This window comes from Rhipicephalus microplus, chromosome 5, assembly GCF_043290135.1.
Source record: "Rhipicephalus microplus isolate Deutch F79 chromosome 5, USDA_Rmic, whole genome shotgun sequence".
In the NCBI taxonomy this organism is placed as follows: Eukaryota; Metazoa; Arthropoda; class Arachnida; order Ixodida; family Ixodidae; genus Rhipicephalus; species Rhipicephalus microplus.
The window spans coordinates 53,749,866-53,769,983 of NC_134704.1; the positions used below are offsets into that span (position 1 = coordinate 53,749,866).

At 46.2% G+C, this 20,118-nt stretch overlaps 1 protein-coding gene across 3 annotated transcripts in view; it reads left to right on the forward strand.

The window, feature by feature from the left end:
* The window catches only part of LOC119174539 (SAM and SH3 domain-containing protein 1), a 347,279-nt gene that overhangs the window by 93,122 nt on the left and 234,039 nt on the right, over window positions 1–20,118 (forward strand). For all 3 annotated transcript variants that reach the window (XM_037425489.2, XM_075895480.1, XM_075895481.1), the window contains exon 2: window positions 18,466–18,600. In XM_037425489.2, the coding sequence (XP_037281386.2) occupies window positions 18,466–18,600 (135 nt within the window). The remainder of the gene's footprint in view (window positions 1–18,465; window positions 18,601–20,118) is intronic.

The following is a 20,118-nucleotide window of genomic DNA, read 5'->3' on the forward strand; positions in this document are numbered from 1 at the left end:
GACGGCGAGGACAGAGAGACAAACGGATAATGGTGATTGCGATAGTGGAGGAAGAAGTAAATAATTAATGCATACAATACACTTATTTTAGTGACCGTCCGATCACCACTAGGGCGTTTACGATTCACTAATAGCGTACTTATATCGGTGACCCCGTAGTTGAGTGTTGAAGTGAAAGATACCTTGGAGGAATCAACAAGTAATGTTAATTATGCACTGACAAACGTGTATTCAACCGCACGGTCCATGGAAATAACGTGAAAGAGCAAATGTGAGCTTTGCCCAGAGTTTGGCAAAACTTTGGTGCAAAAATTAGTAAATATTTTCGAAAAAAGTAAAATTCTTCACGTTGCAGGCTTTTTTTTTTTTGAGCGGCTTCTTCGTGACAGTCACGACGCATTTTAGTGGTTGTCTTGCTTCTTTTGTGATGATTATTCGCTTGTTAGCTCGGCAACATCTGATAACTCTTGTACGGAGTAAAGATGAAGACTCGATTCAGTGTATTAAAATCAGAAATCCTAATACGGCCATAACATGAGTATGAAATTAGCCTGGAAACATGACCCCCGAATAGATTATCGCTGTTTCTCATTACTGCGCACGCATGACAACACGTACCAAACAATGGCGTCGTTCCCTCGGTTAATACACTGACGTTTAACGAAGTGCGCATTAACGATGTCCCACTAATATGCCATCAGTACTGCCGGTATGTGAGTGATATTAATACGCACACTCGGGAAGACGTATACGGCAAATGGGGCGGCCTGCACGAGCGTATACCTTAATCTCTCCCTCGCACTCTCAGCTTGCTGTCCATGCATACTCAAGTGCAAAAGAGTGGCGTTATTAGAAGCACCTGTTATATATATTACTATTAGACGTACTTAATATATACATGGCCAGTTCTTTCTCTGATAGAACAACTTTCCGCGCCCTCAGCTCGCCGACTTCTTCAGTTATTGTTTTCATTCTGCTTCGTTTTATTTTGTACTTACCGAACGCACTGGACGAGGTATCGGCGCGGCGTTTAATAGGCTGGCCTGCTCACCTATCGACCGGGCCTGCTCGCGTGCCTCCACCATATTCTTTGTTGTTGTTGTTGTTGTTGTTGTTGTTGTTGTTGTTGTTGTTGTTGTTGTTGTTGTTGTTGTTGTTGTTGTTGTTGTTGTTGTTGTTGTTGTTGTTGTTGTTGTTGTTGTGTGACCCTCGATGTGCCGCCTGCCCACCCCATCGAGAGTGCGCGCGGCGCTTCGTACAAAGAACTCCCGCGCCGCCTGCAGTGTTGCGCGGGAGTTTCGCGAAGCTGTTACGCGAGCGTCGTTATTCGACGTTGATATCGTAGATTCTTAATGGTATATAGGCGGAAATTGCGCTTTCGTGTATATTTGTGTCCGCGCATATAAAACAACGCAACTATAGACGCGTTCGATATCTTCCACGCTACTGCGTCAGGAAGGTGAGGCTAATTAGCCTGCGCTCACCCATCCGTGTAACCTTCCTGCGCGTAATTAGCGAGTGCTTTGTCATTAGAAGCGCCGCTGGTGTGCACGGTGTTTCATCATTGCGTGCGTATATATATATATATATATATATATATATATATATATATATATATATATATATATATATATATATATATATATATATATATATATAGAGAGAGAGAGAGAGAGAGAGAGAGAGAGAGAGAGCATCCGTCTGACGTGCTTTATTGCTGTATGAGAGCGCTATATACTCGCTGTGTCACTGTCAACAGCTTGGGGGCTCTATTGTTGTGTTTTTTTTATGTGCTAGACGCTGATTTACGAGTGCACCCACACTACCCACCACTTTCTTGCCTGGTGGCAACGCTGACTCACCGACGCGACATACTAATCGTAGTCTGCAGGTCCACGTCGGTGTGGGTCGAATGATCGTGCCGTGGAACAGTTGGAATTGCACATTTCTGCAGGGTCTTTTCTGTATGGTTAGCGTTTCGCGTATTTTTCCTGCGCGTGAACAAAAGATGTTGTGCCACGCAAGTTTGGCAAACCACAACTACCACACCGCCCACCACCGGTGCGTTGAAAGTGATGAAGGGAACACTCATGGGCGTCATACCAAAATAAAAGAGGCGCTGCAATGCTTTTCTAATTAACCATTGAATAGCTTCATCAAAGGAGTTTATTGCCTCACGAATCGTCCGTCGCAAAGTATTTCCAGAGTCGGTCAAGAACAAACGGAGTTGGAGATTTGTCTCACGTTCCAACTTCCCCCTCTCCCTCTATTTTCGTCCCGACCGACGCTGGAGAAGCTTATCACGTAGGGATGGCAAGCGGGAACGAAATTGCGTCATGCAGCGCGTCATGGTCTTCAGCACTTCTTTTCTTCGAACGCGCACGCGCAACTTCCTGATCGTGGTCATGCTGGTGGGAATGTGGCGCCCTCGTGCGGCCGACCAGGTAACTATGCACCTCGCGATGCTCAAATTAGGCAGCGTTCGTGAATTTCGGTATATGACGTAGCCATTTTGGAGCATAGCATTATTTGCTGAAACAGTTGGGAACCACGTCTAAATGTCTTTGGAAATAATTGCAAATGACAGACCGCGTGCAGCGCTGTAATGTTATAGCTCGCGTGTTCTGGGAAGCCTCGACTACCGATTGGCTACGTTTTCTGACTATGATGAAAGTGTTGCGGATGCTGCGAGCCAGACAGGGCGATGGATGCCATAAAACTCGCAATGCGCCGAAAAAAAAATGCCCCATGTATGTTGATGATCGTATGAGAAAATGTAAAGGTGTTTACGCCAAATTAACAAAAAAAAGAGGTATTTTCTGGGCAGAGATTTCGCATTTTGTTGGAGAATGTGTGGACGGCTACGGTTCGAAATCTTATGTCGTCCCTTTTTCGTACGCTTAACAGATTTTTTGGTGATCGACCTTACCAAACGGGGTGGCTCGTAATTCTTTTCCTGTTTTAGTTTTAAATTGCGTTCTTCGTTCCTGTCTTGCAGTGATTTGAGATAAGCGAGGCTGGCCGAAATTTTCGGAGCCCTTACGGCGTTTCTCATAATAGTAAATGGTGGTTTTGGGACGTTAAACCCCACTTATCAAGAGATAAGTGAGGCGCTCGAAGACAATTATGGCTCAGGGAACGAAGCATGCGCAGGCAGTACAACTGATGTTATGCATAAGTGGTGGCGCAAATGGAGCGCAGCAATCATACAAGCGCAATTCTTCACTTTTTTTTTTTTCGCATGGGAGTCACTTGATACCCAAGCCGCGCATGTTCAGTCGCCGGATTGTCGTCCTCTTTCGCTGGCTGTTCAAGCTATCGAGCGAGGCATGCAACGAGCGTGCCCTCTGCACGCTTGAATGATGGCTGTGCCGGAATTCTCTTTATAGTAATAAGGTTTTTCGTTGGACAAGGCCGTGCCGTCTTTGTATGACGCGCTGCTTTTTTTTAACGAGACGCACGAGGAAACTTGCGTGCAAGAACGAGAAACGCCACGGAGGAAGAACGTACACAGGAATGTCTTCAGCATATGATCCAAAAAAGCAAGAAGTAGGCCGCCGTGGGGCTCAAGCCGTAGTGCAGATTCAGTCCTCCAGCTGTATTGCAATCGTGCTACGTAGCGCTTGGTACCACAGCGAAGGGATTCTGCGGGACCATGCATCGTTCCGATGGTTTCCGCTGTTGCAGGCTTTTTGGCTCGAATGCACAGTTACAATGCGTGCTTTCGTTTGCGTCTTTCGCTGTCTTCTTTCTTGTCGTTCCACATAAAACCATGTGTTTTTAATGTTCGGCGCACAGCGAGACATTACGGAGCCCGTAGCGAGGGGCTCTTGGGACGTCTCGAAGGATTGCGGAGCCGCAATGTGAGGCCCGTTTGTAAGAAGGTCTGGAATCTGCTGGTGAAGCTCTCCATCTGCCGGCTGTTCTGTATGCGTGGTTGTTTGTGCGTAGGGCTAATAAATCAAGCTAGAAAAAGAAGCAGCAGACGCGCCTTAAGGGGAATGAAAGGGACCTCTGCGAGACATGCGTTTTAGAGCGTGTTCCGTCCGTTGTACGCGCCATTTCCGTTCCCGTTATTGTCGAGAAAACGCGTGACATCCGTGTCGACGACCGCATGGGCTTGGATTACATTGTTCTGTGTGATACGTTTTTAATGCGGAGATGTTCTGTTTTTTAGAAGTATGCTGGTATTTCAGACGCAATTTCGGGCGCTAAGCCGGAAACACAATTTGCGGGGATGAAATTTAAAAAAAAAGAAGAAAAACGCTACGGAAGTAATTGAGCACATGAATACTACCATACTAAACTACAATAAAAGTAATGCTACATTTTATGATGAATAATGATGAAAGGAAACTTCATTAAGGGCTCTTTACGGGCTTAAGTGAGAGGGTTTAGAACGCATAGTAACGGTGAACCAAAAGTTGACAATGTTGTAATGCAAGACCAACTAGCCTAACAGCCCGCCCTCTTAATAAATAATAGCAGTACTCGCTAATATTGGCTGTTGCCTTATGTTAGCTGTAGTGCTGGCTATCTCTACAACGATTTTTCAAGTACCCTTGGAGTGGGTTCACTATATAGATAAGCTTACTGCTTCATGATTTCACCGCCACTAAAATTTTCGGAATCCGTCTGGTATACGAACGGAGTTATGATTTGTCTCACGTTGCAATTGCATTTTCTCTTCTCTCGTCCCAGCGGAAGTGCTACAAACTAAGCAGAGATAAAAGGAGGGATGACATTGGGGAAAAAAAATACGTCATGCGCGCCTCGCGACCTTCAGCACTCACTCTCTCTCTTTATCTTTGAATACCTGGCTTTCCAGTGCGATTACGGGCGCACTAGTGGACAAGTCGCGGCCTCCCGCGGTGGCCCCAGTAACGACTGTGCGGGCCATGTAAAATTTGCTAATGGCTGATACACTGGCCGTAAGAAGTGGTTTTTGAGCTTGTAGCATGATTGATTGGGAGAAGTGAAATCAATTTTTAGCTGAATTTGATAACTGCTTGTGAATTTCAGGCTGCGTGATGCGCTAAAATATTTGGCTGGTGTGTTCTCGGTAGCCTTGACCACCGATCGGCAGCGGTTTCTGACCATGTTCAGAAAATGTTGCAGGACCTCCTGAATGTAAGACAGCGCTACTTTTTCGCAAAAGGTTTGTAGCGTTGCTGGTCTATGACGTCCAGCTGAAGCTTAACCTGCATGAGTTCTTATTGCTCGCAGAAATTTGCCGCGATTTCGCTTTTGCGTGTGGCCGGCGTTCTGAATTGTGTACTGCGACGTGTAGAAACCCTGTCTATAAGTTATGCGAAGCAATTTGTGAAAAATACAAAAGACTAACGCGTCAGTTCATTCTGGCGTTTCTCATATTTTACGGCACGATTCGTGACGACAGCATTCCGTTCACGTGACGTCACGAGAAATCACGCTTTCGATTGGTCCACATACGAGGGATGTCGGTTGTGGATCGTTTCCTACCCTACTTCGCCACGCAGTCGTATAAGTTCGTTCTGACTTGTCTCGCATCACTGTCGTGCGCGATTGCTTGATTTCACGTGCTTTTGCGCATTTCGAATTCGCTAGTGGAGGTAACAGCGTGCGGCCTGAAATCGTGAATTCCTGGTACGCTCAATTTACTTAGGGCTGACCTTGTTCACGTGTTTCATAAGAAACTATGTAATGATCAGAAAATAGCGCCTGCATGAAAGTTAGTGACGATGAGAAAGAAACGACTCTCTTTGAACGCGAAGTGGTTGGTTTAGGGGCCTCTTAGACTTCGACACAGCAAAAGTCCCTCATATTCTTCTTTCGATCAATCACCTATAAAAGGTGACAGTCACAAAGCCCTGATAACCGCCTGCGCTGTACAGACATTCTTTCTTCCATGACAGGTCACAAGGTCCCGCAGCCGCGTCTGGCTTAGTTTTTCATTATCTCCTCCCCTATGTCTCCTGGTGTTCTTGACATACTACGTTTTAATCCCCGTCTTTCAACCGCTCCGATAAAAACGTTTACTATGCAAATTGAGTCGCGAAAAACATGAAGACAAGTTCGCCTTGGTATATAGGCGTCGTTATTATCCGGATGAAGCAGGCGTCCGCCAACTGGCTTAACGACGTGATTTATAGAGTTCCAACAGGTTCTGCCTGATATACGTTGCTGCTGGTGCATCCGTTATTTGCTTGTTTGCATAAGGTAAACGCAGATTGCGTAAAACGAAGTTGCGGTGTATATTTGTACACGTATTTTCAGTTGCGATCAATGTGAGCCGCCCTCCGAGTTCATTTGATTTATGTCTAATAGGGCTTGTGGCATGACAAGAATATTATTGCAGAACAAGCATGTCCACACACACACACACACACACACACACACACACGCACACGCACACGCACACACACACACTCACACACACACACGAGAGAGAGAGAGAGAGAGAGAGAGAGAGAGACCCACGCGCGCGCATGCGCGAAGCAAGGGTGGACATATTCTTTGGAAAAATATATATAGATGTTAAGAATGAAAAGAAAATCTGCGTTGAAATGAGGCAGCCACATGATAAAAAAAGTAGTTTATACTTCACGGAAGGTATAGCGTAGAAACGATTGTAATTCGGAGTAAGTTTTACAGTTTTTGTTGGGTTAGAACTGCCGTTAGACAATTTTGGTGTTTAGCGATGACTGCACGTGATATGACATCGGTGAAGCGCGGGTTACTAAGGTACTCTCCGTTAACTCTTATTCCTAGCTCTTCCCATTCTAGGTCACTGAAAACCTCCTGTAAGCAAAATGACATTGCACTGCTCAGTAACTCGGGGGATGAATGGCGTGGAGCACATTCGGCAAGCATTCTCAAATCGTGAATGGTAGATTGCCACTATCCCTCAAGAGGAAGGTATATAACGGCTGCATCCTGCCGGTACTTAACTACGAAGCAGAAACGTGGCTTAGCGCCGCCGCGGTGGTCTAGTGGCTAAGGTACTCGGCTGCTGACCCGCAGGTCGCGGGATCGAATCCCGGCTGCGGCGGCTGCATTTACGATGGAGGCGGAAATGTTGTAGGCCCGTGTGCTCAGATTTGGGTGCACGTTAAAGAACCCCAGGTGGTCGAAATCTCCGGAGCCTTCCACTACGGCGTCTCTTATAATCATATGGTGGTTTTGGGACGTTAAACCCCACAAATCAATCAATCAGAAACGTGGCTTACAAAGAGGGTTCAGCTTAAATTGCGGATGACGCAGCGAGCGGTGGAAAGAAAAACAAGATAGGTGTAACCTTAGGAGACAAGAAGAGAGCAGAGTGGGTGAGGGAACAAACCGGGGTTAAGGATATATCATAGTTGAAATCAAGAAGAAGAAATAAACATGGCCCGGGCATGTAGCATGTAGGCAGGGTAACCGCTGGTCATTAAGGGTAACTGACTGGATTCCCAGAGAAGGAAAGTGGGTGAGGAGGAGAGAGAAAGTTAGGTGGGCAGATGATGTTAGAATGTTTGCGGATATAAAGTGGCAGCAGCAAGCACAGGACCAAGTTGAGTGGTGGAACATAGGAGAGGCCTTTGCTCTGTTGTGGGCGTAGTTAGGCTGATGATGATGACACGTCATATGAATATGGGATCCCGACGTAGTGATTCGCAATAACTACATTTCCGCTTGAAAATTTTAACTAATGCAGGTCTGTTTAGCAACTGCATTTAGCCACCACGGCCTCGTCAAGGTAAGTTCTATGTCCCTTTTCGTAGGGATCACTGCTGTACTTGGATGAGTGGTCATATTTGCAACTGCCATATGATGGGAGTGAAGTTATCCTGTAACGTTTTGTTGATATGTGTGCCATGTATTATCTACTGCGCTTTTGGTGGTGACCTGTAGCGTTGCGGTCTCCTATAGTTATATGTATAAGGAAAAAAAAGGTGCATTTCCACCTTTTGTTTTGTCGGTCGTGATAAAAGGACATGAAGTAGGGAGGTTGTTTCATCATAATTATTATCATTGTCGTCATCATCATCATCATCATCATTTATAGACTCTTAAAGGCCTATTCAAGACATTTCATAAGGGGGACAATATCAGGGACATGTCATGTAACAAAGGTTAACAGTGATTATGATGATGATGATTACGATGATGGGGTACACATTTCACATTATTGTCTAGTTATAGTTTGCACAACCACACGCACTCGCATAGAAAAAAATGTTCATCGTCAAGTTGGTAACACGTGATTGTATCGGCAAGTGATTCTCAATTATCTTAAGAAGGGCATCGGTGCTACGGTATGTCATATACACACTTACAGAAGACGTGCTTCCAAAATCTCTTCAAACAATTTATGCCATAACAAAAATCTTGGGTCAGACGCAAGAAGAATGAAGATAGCTTACGGGAAGCGCTCATGCGGCTTACAGTTAACCTAACTAGATTGCTCTGACGACATCGGCGAGCTTCTGGAAGCACCACCGCGTCTTCCGAGTTCCGAACGGTGAAACTACAATATATATATATATATATATATATATATATATATATATATATATATATATATATATATATATATATATATATATATATATATATATATATATATATATATATATATATATATATATATATATATATATATATATATATATATATATATATATATATATTTGTGTGTGTGTGTGTGTGTGAACGCTGCTGGCTTAAATGAAAGCTTTCCTCGAAAGTCGTCAATGGTTCTCTTGTTGAAACTGCAGAATAGCGTAGTCCCACTTGCGTAAGCTTCCTTAGCCAATACGCGCGCTCCATTTCGAAACAGTCTTATAGAGGGTATAGGGATATGGTGTGATCCCATAATGCCTCGCTCCTGCGCATCGAAAACGATCCGCATGCGTTGGTCAATGCCGTCACAGAACGCGAATAACCACCAAAAAATTGCCATCTCCTTTATACGCCGAGTAGCGGATCTACGGAGCCCCTGGTTACTTGTCTCGATAACAGGAATACGCGCCGACATTGCTTCACAGGTTTCGTGTTTCTTTTCTCTGTCGGGTATATTGCTCATTATTACGTGCAAAACGAGCTATGTATTACGAAGGTGTCGTGACTCGAGTAATGCAAGTAAGCGAACAATTCGGTTGAATAAGGAAGGAATAAAACGTTCTTGTTTTTTATCGTTATGCTTTTAGCGCTTAGAACCATCTTATGGAGGCTTGTTGACACCGGACTATCCGCCGTCTACAATGACTGGAATTCCCTTTGCCAGAGTCAATGGCGGTGCAAGAACTGGAGGTGGTTAAAATTAATCGGGATGCACCTACAGCGGATCGGGCTTCATAATAATCTCTTGGTATCGCACGTAAGTCCTCATAATTTCATTTCACCCCGTGATTTCATTGTATGGCCACCGCGTACATTACAGTACGGTACACTGTTAAATGGAACGCTACAATGAGAACCGTTCGTATTGCCGGCCCTCTTACAATAAATTGAGAAGAAAACAATCGTTATGCAGCTTCTAAACTGTCAAAAGGAACCAGAACTGCCAATCACCGGTAGTCTTTTGCGAATATAAACCATCATCTATTTGAAATAAGAAAAAAATTCAAACATGCCGTGCACGCACCTTTAACAGTGGATCCGTCTGCACCGTCTACATGCCTTCAAAAAGCTCACCCACTAGCAGTATAACTAGGGTTATATCCTAGTTATACTGCGTGTCAAAATACTGATTTCGCCGTCAAAAACGTAACGTCAAGTGTACGGAGGACAAATGAGTGACCCTGCAGGATTCAGTCACAGTTAATGCGTGAACAGCGGCAACAATATTCAATAGAAATCCGCCCGTTCTCTGTCGCCCTTTCACACGCTCGGTCTCCTACACAAACGCACGCGTACAGTTTTATGTTATTCGATTCACGGAACATACAGTGGGGGCGGTATGAGAAGGGGGCTGTGTGCTGTTATACGTGAAACCACCACCAGCTCGACGTTATAGGTCTCGTCGAGGTTTTTCTCTCGTCGCGCATCGAGGCGCGCATGACGTGTGCGTTCGTGCGCGCGTTTAGCATTGCCGCCTCGCCTCGCCTGTCAGGCCCGCATCTCTTGTTTGGCCGCGTCGTCTTAATGTATTCGTTCGCATCGCGCGATAAAAACGCAACAGGGCCTGGCGGGAATCCCTTTCTCGACGAGACGATGAAGGAGGCAGCTGTAGAGAAGCAGCTGGGATATACAGCATGGCCGCGTCGGATGGACGAAAGGAAAAAAAAAATGTACGGTAAAACCAGAGTGTACGGGAATTCCTCTGGCCGTCCGGGCTCATTCACTTTCTCGCCCCTCGTGAACGGAGTAAAAGGCTTGTGTCGCAACCGGTTGAACGCACGCTGAAATGCTGGCAAGCGAAACAGCAAGAAGAAGAAAAAAAGCCTTTTAGGGAGAAAGGCTCGGAATGAGAAGGCGGCGACGACCAGATGTCGCCGGCATTAGACTATAGGGATGGCGTCGAGATTGCTACAGTGTCCAAGAGGAGGACATGCTTGGTTATATATATATATATATATATATATATATATATATATATATATATATATATATATATATATATATATATAATATTGACGGGCAGCCGGACGTGTTCGCGTCTACGTTCACCGTGACAACCGTGGCTTCTGCAATGTGCTACGCCCGCCGCCGCCTCTCTCGCTGACAAGAAGTTTATCTTAAAGGGGGGGGGGGGAGGCTCGAAGCAGGGATTGGTCATATATCGACGGACGCAATAGCGAAAGGGATCTTGTAGGTGAACAATTGTTGCTGTTTCCTTTTTCTTTCTTTTCTCTCGTTATCGAATCTTCGCACGGGCAAGGTTGGGATATCACAATCGCGAAAAAGGAAAATGGTTGTCTATAGTTTGACTCCGGGGGGGGGGGGGGGGGGGCTTTGACGAAATAACACGAGTGTGGATGGTGGGTGAGCTTATGTGTGTGTCTACGAGCTTTCGCTTGTGTGACGAAAGAGAAGGGTTATATAGCTCCTTCGAGTTGCGAAAACGTATTCGGTGATCTCGTGATGGAAACGAGATTGGAAAGGCTGCTGCTGTCGAGAGTTCTTGTCGGCGACGTCTGAGCTTTACTGATAAAAATTGCTCGGCGAGGCGAGCTTTTCTTATCAAAATAGAAAGAGAGATAACGAGAGACAGAGGTGTGGCGTCTGGTATAGTGAGTGCGGCGTGATTCATAAGATTGGCTGTCCAGAAACGTCGGCCCATTTTGCTTGCTTCGAGCTGTTTTCAACGTTGTTATCCGTGTTTTTTTTTTTTTCTTGCGCGTGGCTGAATACGTGGACGACATAGCTCTCGCGCGCTGCCCAGTCGCTATCGACGGCTTTTTCGAGTGGCACCAAATGCGTGCAACATACGGCAGTGGACGCGCAGTTTGTGCGAACTGTGTGAACGTCAGTATTTACGGTCTTGTTCGCTTGTTTTTTTTTAATTTCTTTCATACTTCATCGCATTGTAATAGGCAATAATAGTGCGGCTATGGTGAAGTGGAGAAGCAATTCGACTTATCAAATCGAAGTTGTATACGACAAGACGAAACCGAAGTTCGGCCATCCTGTATGTACGCAAATAACTTTTAGCGCTACGTGAGACTGAAATTGAACGATCCATATTACTCACTCCTGGTCCATTAAATTTCAAGAAAGGAATGTGCAGGTGGCAAAATCCAATTAGGCTTTCTGGACAGACGCAACTAATAAGCAAGGAAGACTTTAAGGAATTGCCGGTATGAACCCACCCATGAACAGCAAGGCAGCACGTTTAAGCTTTGCTAGTTAAACTTCTTTAAAGAGTGCTTGGGCCATGTTTTTTTTTTTTTTTTGCGGACGTACCGACAGCACGAGTCATTTGTAATGGCCAATGTCCGGCCTTGATGACTTTTTCGTCCGTGGGTCAATGGTTTGTTCTCTTTTGTTTTGCGAGCGTTCAGTGCCTCCGAATGCCGTACCGTTAATCGACAACAGCTCGGCAGGTCCCGTTGCACAGCCGTCGCGTAGATACCGAACAGCAACTACAGCCATCTCTACTCAACCGTTAATTGACGACGGCTCGGCAGGTCGCGTTTCATATTGCTTCAGCGCGTTCAAAGCCGCCACCGCAGCCGACTCTGTTCAAGGCATGGTCGTGTCAGCTCTGCATCGGCGTTTGCCGTTATTCCTCCGTCGCGTGTGACGCGTCCTCATAATTGGGGAGACCCGTGTTCCGCACCTCCAACTCCTCCTCCTCCTCGTCCTCTTCGCCGCGTTGTTGCGGCCGCGTGCGTTAGTGAAACAGCGCCGATCGCTTTTGACGGTGATTGAGATTGTAACGGAAGAAGCCACACGTGGCGAGGAAGACGGCGGCGGAAAACGCAAAAACAAAGAAAGGAAGAAAGAAGTAGAATAAGGGAAAGAAGTCAGGCTTCGCATTGAACCTGGTGGCTGCTGCCGATGGCAGCCAGCAGCAGCGACAGCCTTTTCAGTGGGCAACCTCCATCACCGGCTGCCGTCGAACGCGCGAAGCCGGAAGGAGACGATAAATATGGTGAACGAAAAAAAAAAAAGAAAGAACAGGCAACGATGCGATGAAGAAGGAGAGTGGAGAAGGAGAAGTCTTGCTCTCGTTACAGCGAAATTCGCTCTCTTGCGCGCTGTCTCGAACGTCACCGGAACGGCCTGGCAGGCATTGCGCGTCTAAGGCCCGGCCGGATCGTCGAGGCACCGTTTTCTCGCTCGCGCTGAAGGATTGCAACAGTGAGGACGAAAAGTGTGGCCGGGCACTGACATATTGCCGTCATATATCAACGTCTCCCTCTGTTCTCTCTCTCTCTCTCTTCTAGCTTTTTTCTTCGCGCGTCGTTCGACACCCGGTGCAATCAGGGCGTGCGCTCGCTTATACACTCTCGTGCTTGTGTATACTTCTCGCCTTCTGGGAACCTCTCTTCCCTTACGTCACTTCCCACGCCCCGTCCTATACGTTATTTCCCCTCCGGCGTTCGCAAGCCTTTCCCGACTCCTTCCCGGCGATCGTTCGTTGTTGTCGCGGTGCGCGCAGCGCCTCTCTTTCCCATCCGTCGTACGCGGGCAAGAAAGGATCTTCGGTCCGCGCGGGAGGAAAATGGAGTGTATATGTCGCCCGCGGGAACGACGAGAGAGATGTATGGGGGAGAGGAGGAAAAGTTATGGTACCTTTCACTTATCGGTGCGTCTTACACGAGTTCGCCAACAATCGATGCGCCACCACTGGCGGGCGCGACGCGGCGCGCGCGTGGTTCGAATGCTTCGCTTGGGCCTTTCGCTGTGGTGTGTATAAGGGGGCTCGCATTGTTGTCGTTTCGGAATCTCACTCGATCCGAACCGCTCAATCTCTGGCTTTCCCGGCGCCCTATATACTTCCTCGCAACTTCGAAAATGAAGCGCTGGTCGTATAACGCAGCTCCGTTGCAAGCTCTTTGAAAAGCCTGCGTCTCTCGAATGGACGTTTTCTTCCGTATTCCGACTGACCGAGCTGAATTTTTCGTTCGATTTTTTTTTTACTGACTGAAATAGTAAACTCGTGACGCCTTTTCTTTCTTTTTCTTTCTATCTTTTTTCTTTTTCTTTTTTTTTTTTTGCTCTGTGGAGCAGTAGATGAGGTATTCAGCTGCTGACCCAAAAGCCGTTGGTTTGATCCGCTGTTTCGATTAAAGAGCGGAATGCTAGAGCTCCGTGTACTGGGGGATATCAGTGCACGTTAAAAACAAAAGCAAAGCCAGAAATAGTCAAAATGTGTGCAGCCCTGCAATGCGGTGCGCTTGCATAACATAGGGATATAGCCAGATGAAAGCCCAGATAGTAATAAGACTGAAATATGCGGACACTCGTCTGGTCGGGAACAATAAATAAATGAACAGATCAGTACTCTGACCACAAGCGAAAAAAAAATTGGTCCCATATCTGCATGTTACACTGCAAATGTCGTCGAAAGACGATAGTCTTGCGTCCGGAGAGAGTGAACAGAACGTTTATTTGATGTTGTGCGCAAGAAAATTGGTGAATGGTATTCTGGAGGCGCTGCGTCAGTGTGCCTCGAGCGTGCAGCGGAGGCGAACGAGCGCATCGAGTCACGTCACACGTGAGACATGAGCGCTATCTGGCAGTTATCTTGGAAAACGAAGTGCGCGCTCCCTGCGCGCCCGTATTGGAGGCGATAAAGTGTAGAACGCAAGGCCACAGGTAGGTACCACCAGCGTGTCGTCTTAGCGTTGGAAACACTTGCATTTTCGTACGAAAGGAAGTGTTGCCTGGTCAGTGCAGCGTGATAAGCGCTATGGTCCTTAGAATTACTTATGTATGCCTTCTCTAGTAAAAAAAAAAAAACACATGCAGAATGTTAACGTGTTGTTATGGTGCCTCAGATATGCGCAATGATTGCTTTCTAATTGACAATCGCACAAGTACGAACGCTAAATATTGAGCAATATTGGTGGACGCTGCGGATGGGGTTGGTTTGGAGTGTCGGTTGATGCCGTTTGGAGTATCGCTAAGGGTGGACAGACAGACAAATGTGCAGACAGGCAGACAGACAGACAGACAGACCAAAATTTTTGCGTCGAAGGTCCTAAGACTTTAAAAAAATTGGCTTTAAACAAGACTATCGTCTTTAAAATGTATTGACGTCTCGACACAGAGAGCCTTGTGAGCGAATCTCTCATTCGGGTTGTCGAAACGTCATTACATTTTTTTCCTATTTTGGTCGGCGTCTTCGTTTTTTTATTACCAGATAATGTTATTATATCTTGTATGTATGTATGTATGTTGTGTGTGTGTGTGTGTGTGTGTGTGTGTGTGTGTGTGTGTGTGTGTGTGTGTGTGTGTGTGTGTGTGTGAGAGAGAGAGAGAGAGAGAGAGAGAGAGACAAAACGTTAGAGACGCTCACCGAGACATCTGTTATACTTTACGAATCTTCTTTTCAGCTGGGAAGACGACAGACGGTGTTGATGAATTGAATGAGAGAGTGAGAGGGAAACGAAATGCCGTGACGTCGCACTTGCTTCTCATTCTCTCTCTTCCTTTTATCCTGGCCTACTTTCCTTTGTAACGTAAACGCTAGGCTCCCGTTGATGTCCTCTATATCTACCATCCTCTGCGGGGCGAATTCTCCGAAAAGAAACGCCGCCTAAGTGGGAGGGAATAAAAAGAGTGCGTTTGGGGACGGCGGGAAATTGAAATTTATAACCACGCTCACGTATAAAGGGTGCGCGAAACCCCCGTGCTGGATTTATCCGCATGTCGAAAAAAAAAAAGGAAAAGTAGATCGGTAGAAGTAATGCTCGGTCAACCATTGCTCTCAAGAAGGAACACTTTTCTTGGGACAGTGGATCGACTGCCCTCTTGTTCCTCTTCTTATATCTACCTTCGGTTTTCCATCGTGTTCTGTCTTCATCTGTTTCCCGTCTTCTTGTTCGTCTCCTGCTCCTAGGTGGCTTTTCTGGGATTTAGAATGAACCGAAAAACGACCACCCCTTTCTATCGTCCGTCTTCCCGCGTAGTTCATTTGGAAGGAAAAAGGGAATTTGTTCGGCCGGTGGTTCTTTCTTTCTTTCTTTCTTTCTTTCTTTCTTTCTTTCTTTCTTTCTTTCTTTCTTTCTTTCTTTCTTTCTTTCTTTCTTCTATGCTTTCGCAAAGTAGTCGTTCATTTGTCTCGTCTTTCTTTATCCTGTTCTAAGGAAAGTCTAAAGTCTGCGTGAGCCTCGCAAGCCCTTTTCAACAATATATTTACTGTGTTTACTGTGGCGATCGGACCGAAGCCCACGGTAATTGTATTGCGCAGGGCCTCTGGCCATGGTCCGAACTTCTCGGGCCTTCAAAGTGGCTCTTCAAGATGCCGCTGGCGACGCGTTGGAAAGAAGCGCGGGAAATGTCTGGAAAAGGAGTAAAGCTGGTGAGAGGTTGTGATGGAGGAGGCGCGAAAATAATTGCAAAATGAAGAACCTAAGTATAGGAAAGCAACAAAATAAACGAGGCGAAGAACAATAAGTTCGACGCGCGTGGCAGGCCTCTTTCGCGTTGGGCTTCTCCTTTGAAAGCCTCTTACTGAGGGAAAGATGACTCTGCAGGAGCAGTGAGCTTTTGACGTCTGTCGCACTTTGAAGGGTGTAGGAGGTTGTTCTTCGTGGGCGCGGGTCATATTGTGCGCACTACTTTTTGCACCGGAGTGCGTAATGTTACTTGTGCCGGAATGTTTCATTTGTGTTAGAGGTCACTAGAATAATATTCATTTTGTGGCCGTCGCTTAGGTATCTGCGATGAGCTGTTGGTTGATTTCGCAAAGTGTGATCGTTTTGAGAAGCGGGTGAAAGACGAATAACATCATTGATAAAATCGAGCCAATTAAAATAAAGACAGCAGGTTACAATATCACCATGGTTATTTCATATTTCCCAAGTTATTTCTGCAGCCAGGTATGTTGCCGAAGGAACTTAACACATCCGGTATTTACGTTGAGAGGCATGCGAACTAGAAATGTTTGAAAAAAAATTGTGAACTTCGAAGACAAGTTAGCATTCAGGCTTTGATGCACACTTTATGGATATTGCAGACTGCGTAAATATGAACTGTAAAATCGGTGTGGCTGCGGCAGTTTAAATTGGTCTGTCATTTGCGTCGGCGCTCTTCAGTACTCATTCGAGCGGGCTCACAGTACTCCAAGGCGCTGTTTATATAAGATTGTGTGTTTTAGTGGCCCATTTAATGTATTTAAGGTTCCTCTAAACCACCGACGGACGCTAGCGTACTCCTCTTCGTGGCGTTCCTTTATCGAGAACCGTCGGCATGACGTGCACTGTGGCGCTGTGTTCGGGAGACTTTCTCATTGGGCGAAAGAAAGCCAGTTTTCTGCGAGCAGATGTTCGCGCTTGTTATTTTTCCATCTCGGACGCTGAGAAAGCGCACTAAGATAGGTGGTAAAATGCGACGATGAACGCAGCCCAGCGAAGGAAAGAGCGAAACGAGTAAACGCATCGAACTCCACCAGCGTTCACTGCGGACTCGTAAACATCGGCAACGCCACATCTACATTTCGGCCTCTGAGGGGTTTAGGGGCCCTTTAGTGATGCTGAGTAACTGCGGCCGTTTAGCGGTCGTTTTTTTTTTTTTTCCTTTGGCTCTGGATTTTCTGATGGCGCGGCCTGTGAACCAGCTTCTCCGCAGTGCGTGGTTGCTAGTGGCGTCGGTAAACAAATGCGCTACTATGTTACTTAACTGTAACATACACAGTGGTTCTAGCGCTGTGTAGCGTAGGGCGCGGTGCCTCTCGCGTTTCTACGAGCGTCGCCTCCACCGAGCGTGGTCTCTCTTGCGCCCGTTTATCAGACTCGTGATTCGGGTGAGCAAGAAGGTCACTTCGCTTGCTGCCACGGGTGCGTTTATGAAAGCAGCACGCTGCTCACACGCTCCGAAGTAAGAATTGCGACAGTTTGGTCTGTCCTGTGTATACTTATGCATTAGTTTTGGGCGTCTTTTTGGTTGAACGGCGCACTTTAAGTGTCGAGCTGCGAGCGCCGTTAGTCCGTGCTCGTGCTGTACATGCTCATTTCGTGCCTCTCTACTTGAGGTGCGCGCTGCAGTGCATCACTATGCAATTTGTTGCTGTACAACATTCACACCTTCGCCCTTGTGGCGTAATAATCTTCAGTAAACGCTCAACTAAACCCGTTAAGATGCGTTTCACTTTCTTGTTACACCGATTCTCAGCAAAAGTGATCAGCCGCAGTTTTTTGGCATTACTCGCGTTGATGCCGACGTGGCCTGTCGCTTTTAGCCTTTCCCCAGCCACACGGGTCTCCGGCCTCGGTAAAGTATGACCAGGTTACATGCCGATAGACGATGACACTCCAGATATGCGATCACATCTGTTTACTTGTTTATCGTAGTGATTTTATCTCCGTTGTCTCATCAAATCGATAAAGAAATGGCCACATGTATCGGGTCGTCGCCAGTAAGATTCAGTTGTTCAGCGCTTGTGGCACTAGTTGTGTTTCTTCTTTAGGTGTTTGTATGCTTTGCTGCCCTGGTATTTCCAGCTAGCAGCCGTAAGGGATCGTGTGTTTCCGGCCAACGTAGTCGCCTATATTGGGTCAGTGTTGATGCCATGTTAGCATGCATTACGCCCATTTTCTATACACTACTCTTATATAATTCAGTGATTCCTTTCAGCAGATGTTGTTTAGTGATTTCTTGAGCGCACTGCGTTCGGTGGGAAAAAGGATTTGCCTTTCCTAAGTCAAGAGTCGTGTTTCAGAGATGATGACTCTGCTCGGTTATTTGAGTGCACCTATATTTCGCGGTCGCCCTTCTTCTGTTTGTTTTCCTCCGTTGTTGTTATGGTTTCTACCTCCTTAACTGAAGAGTCGTGTTTCCAGGAACTAACTTCCTTTCGTCTCTTCTTCTTCTTCTTCCTGTTCTCTGCAGGACGGCAGTCGCGGAGACCTGGACAGTCTCGCGAGGCGCTACGCGGAAGAACTGCGGACACACTTCCAGGACGTTCTCGAGAGACTAGAGGAACTGCGGAAGCGACGAGTGGCTGCCGACTTTGCTCAGCTTCCGGTGCGACACTTCCTCTCGTCTGTTCCTGCGCACTGCGGCGTGCTACTCGGGTTTTTGACGTTTTTCTTATTTTTGATTTTCGTTTATCGATTCGCGTCGCTTTTTTCGAGAGATGCGGGATCAAACATTTCGGCTTGTTGGTAAGTTGTAGTTAGGTTCACTTTGCCCGTTAGGAGCAAGCAGCTTTAATTGGCTCGCTTTTACAGCAGACAGACGTGGTGTTTGATTCGGTAAGCAGTTTAGAGAGTAGGCAAGATGCAATGATAACCAGAACTCTGGCGGGATCGATGATCCTCCTCCGAATGGCAAAAAAGTTGAGTCAGTCGGTAGGGATTCATTGCGGACTAGAGTGTGGCGCGCACACGCAAGAGAAGTGAAATAGACAACACGTAATAATGTCACACACTTTGTTGGAAAAGAATTCGGATCGAGAACCTATCTGTGCACGCTTGGAATTGGCTGCTGAGTCAGGACAGCCAGTTCGCGAGCTTGACGTGTGTTGCGTACGGGATTTTATTGCTTTTATTGCCAACATTTTTTTTTGCTTTTATATTCATCCCGTGATCGTTTCAACAGTGCTCACGGAACACTTATAGATGTATAGGTGACCTGTTATGTGTTGAGCGAAATTGGCTGTTGCAAATGGAGATGGTTGTTGTTCAAGCAGTTGAAATTAGCTGGCTGGCACAAATGTATACGCGTTCAGGGGTGAAATTCTTTTATCGAAAATATTATGGATACACTCTAAAAAAAGAGCGAGTAAAAAGGGTGTCTTTTTGTCCCACAACAATAATTGTCATCTATATTGCGTTCCATCCTGGCGCTATCGCCCCGCGCCCGGTACATTCCGGTCACGATCGACATGCTCATTATCAGGGTTACATTGCATTCTCGACAGGAAAGTGGCCAGCGCCAAGTTTTCAAAAAAGGAAGCGCACGCAAGCCTGATGACGATTATTGTTGTGGGACAAAAAGACACCCTTTCTACTCGATATTTTTTTAGAGCGTAAAACAAATAGCGAGAATGATGGTATAAACAGTGAAACAAAAAAGTATCTTCTTGCAGTCCCCCCCCCCCCCAAATGAAATATCTTTATATAGTATATTCGTGAAGCTGTAGGGGATGCTTGGGCGAATGCGCGTGACATTTTAGAATTGAAAACAGCACAGAGGACAGAGATGATGGGCGCAGCGCTGTTATATGTGTCAACATTAAACTGGTCTTCTGCCCTCCGCGATGCTTTAATTTCACTTACTAGAAAAAGCAGATGAATTTCAGTGAAATCGCTGGCATTGGTGCGATCCCGGACGCGTCTGCTTCGCAGCCAGATTATACCGTTCAGCCAACGCGCGCATGACTTCGAAGTTTTGTAATCCTTGAGGAAGTTTTTTTTTTTAATAATTACCGGTTAGAGGTAACAACGGCAATGGCGGAGCGAATGAGGTCTTTCACGATAATGTTCCGTGGTTTCTAGTGGTGTTTTTTGTATCATCTTTTGTCTTAAACTTGGGCAGAAG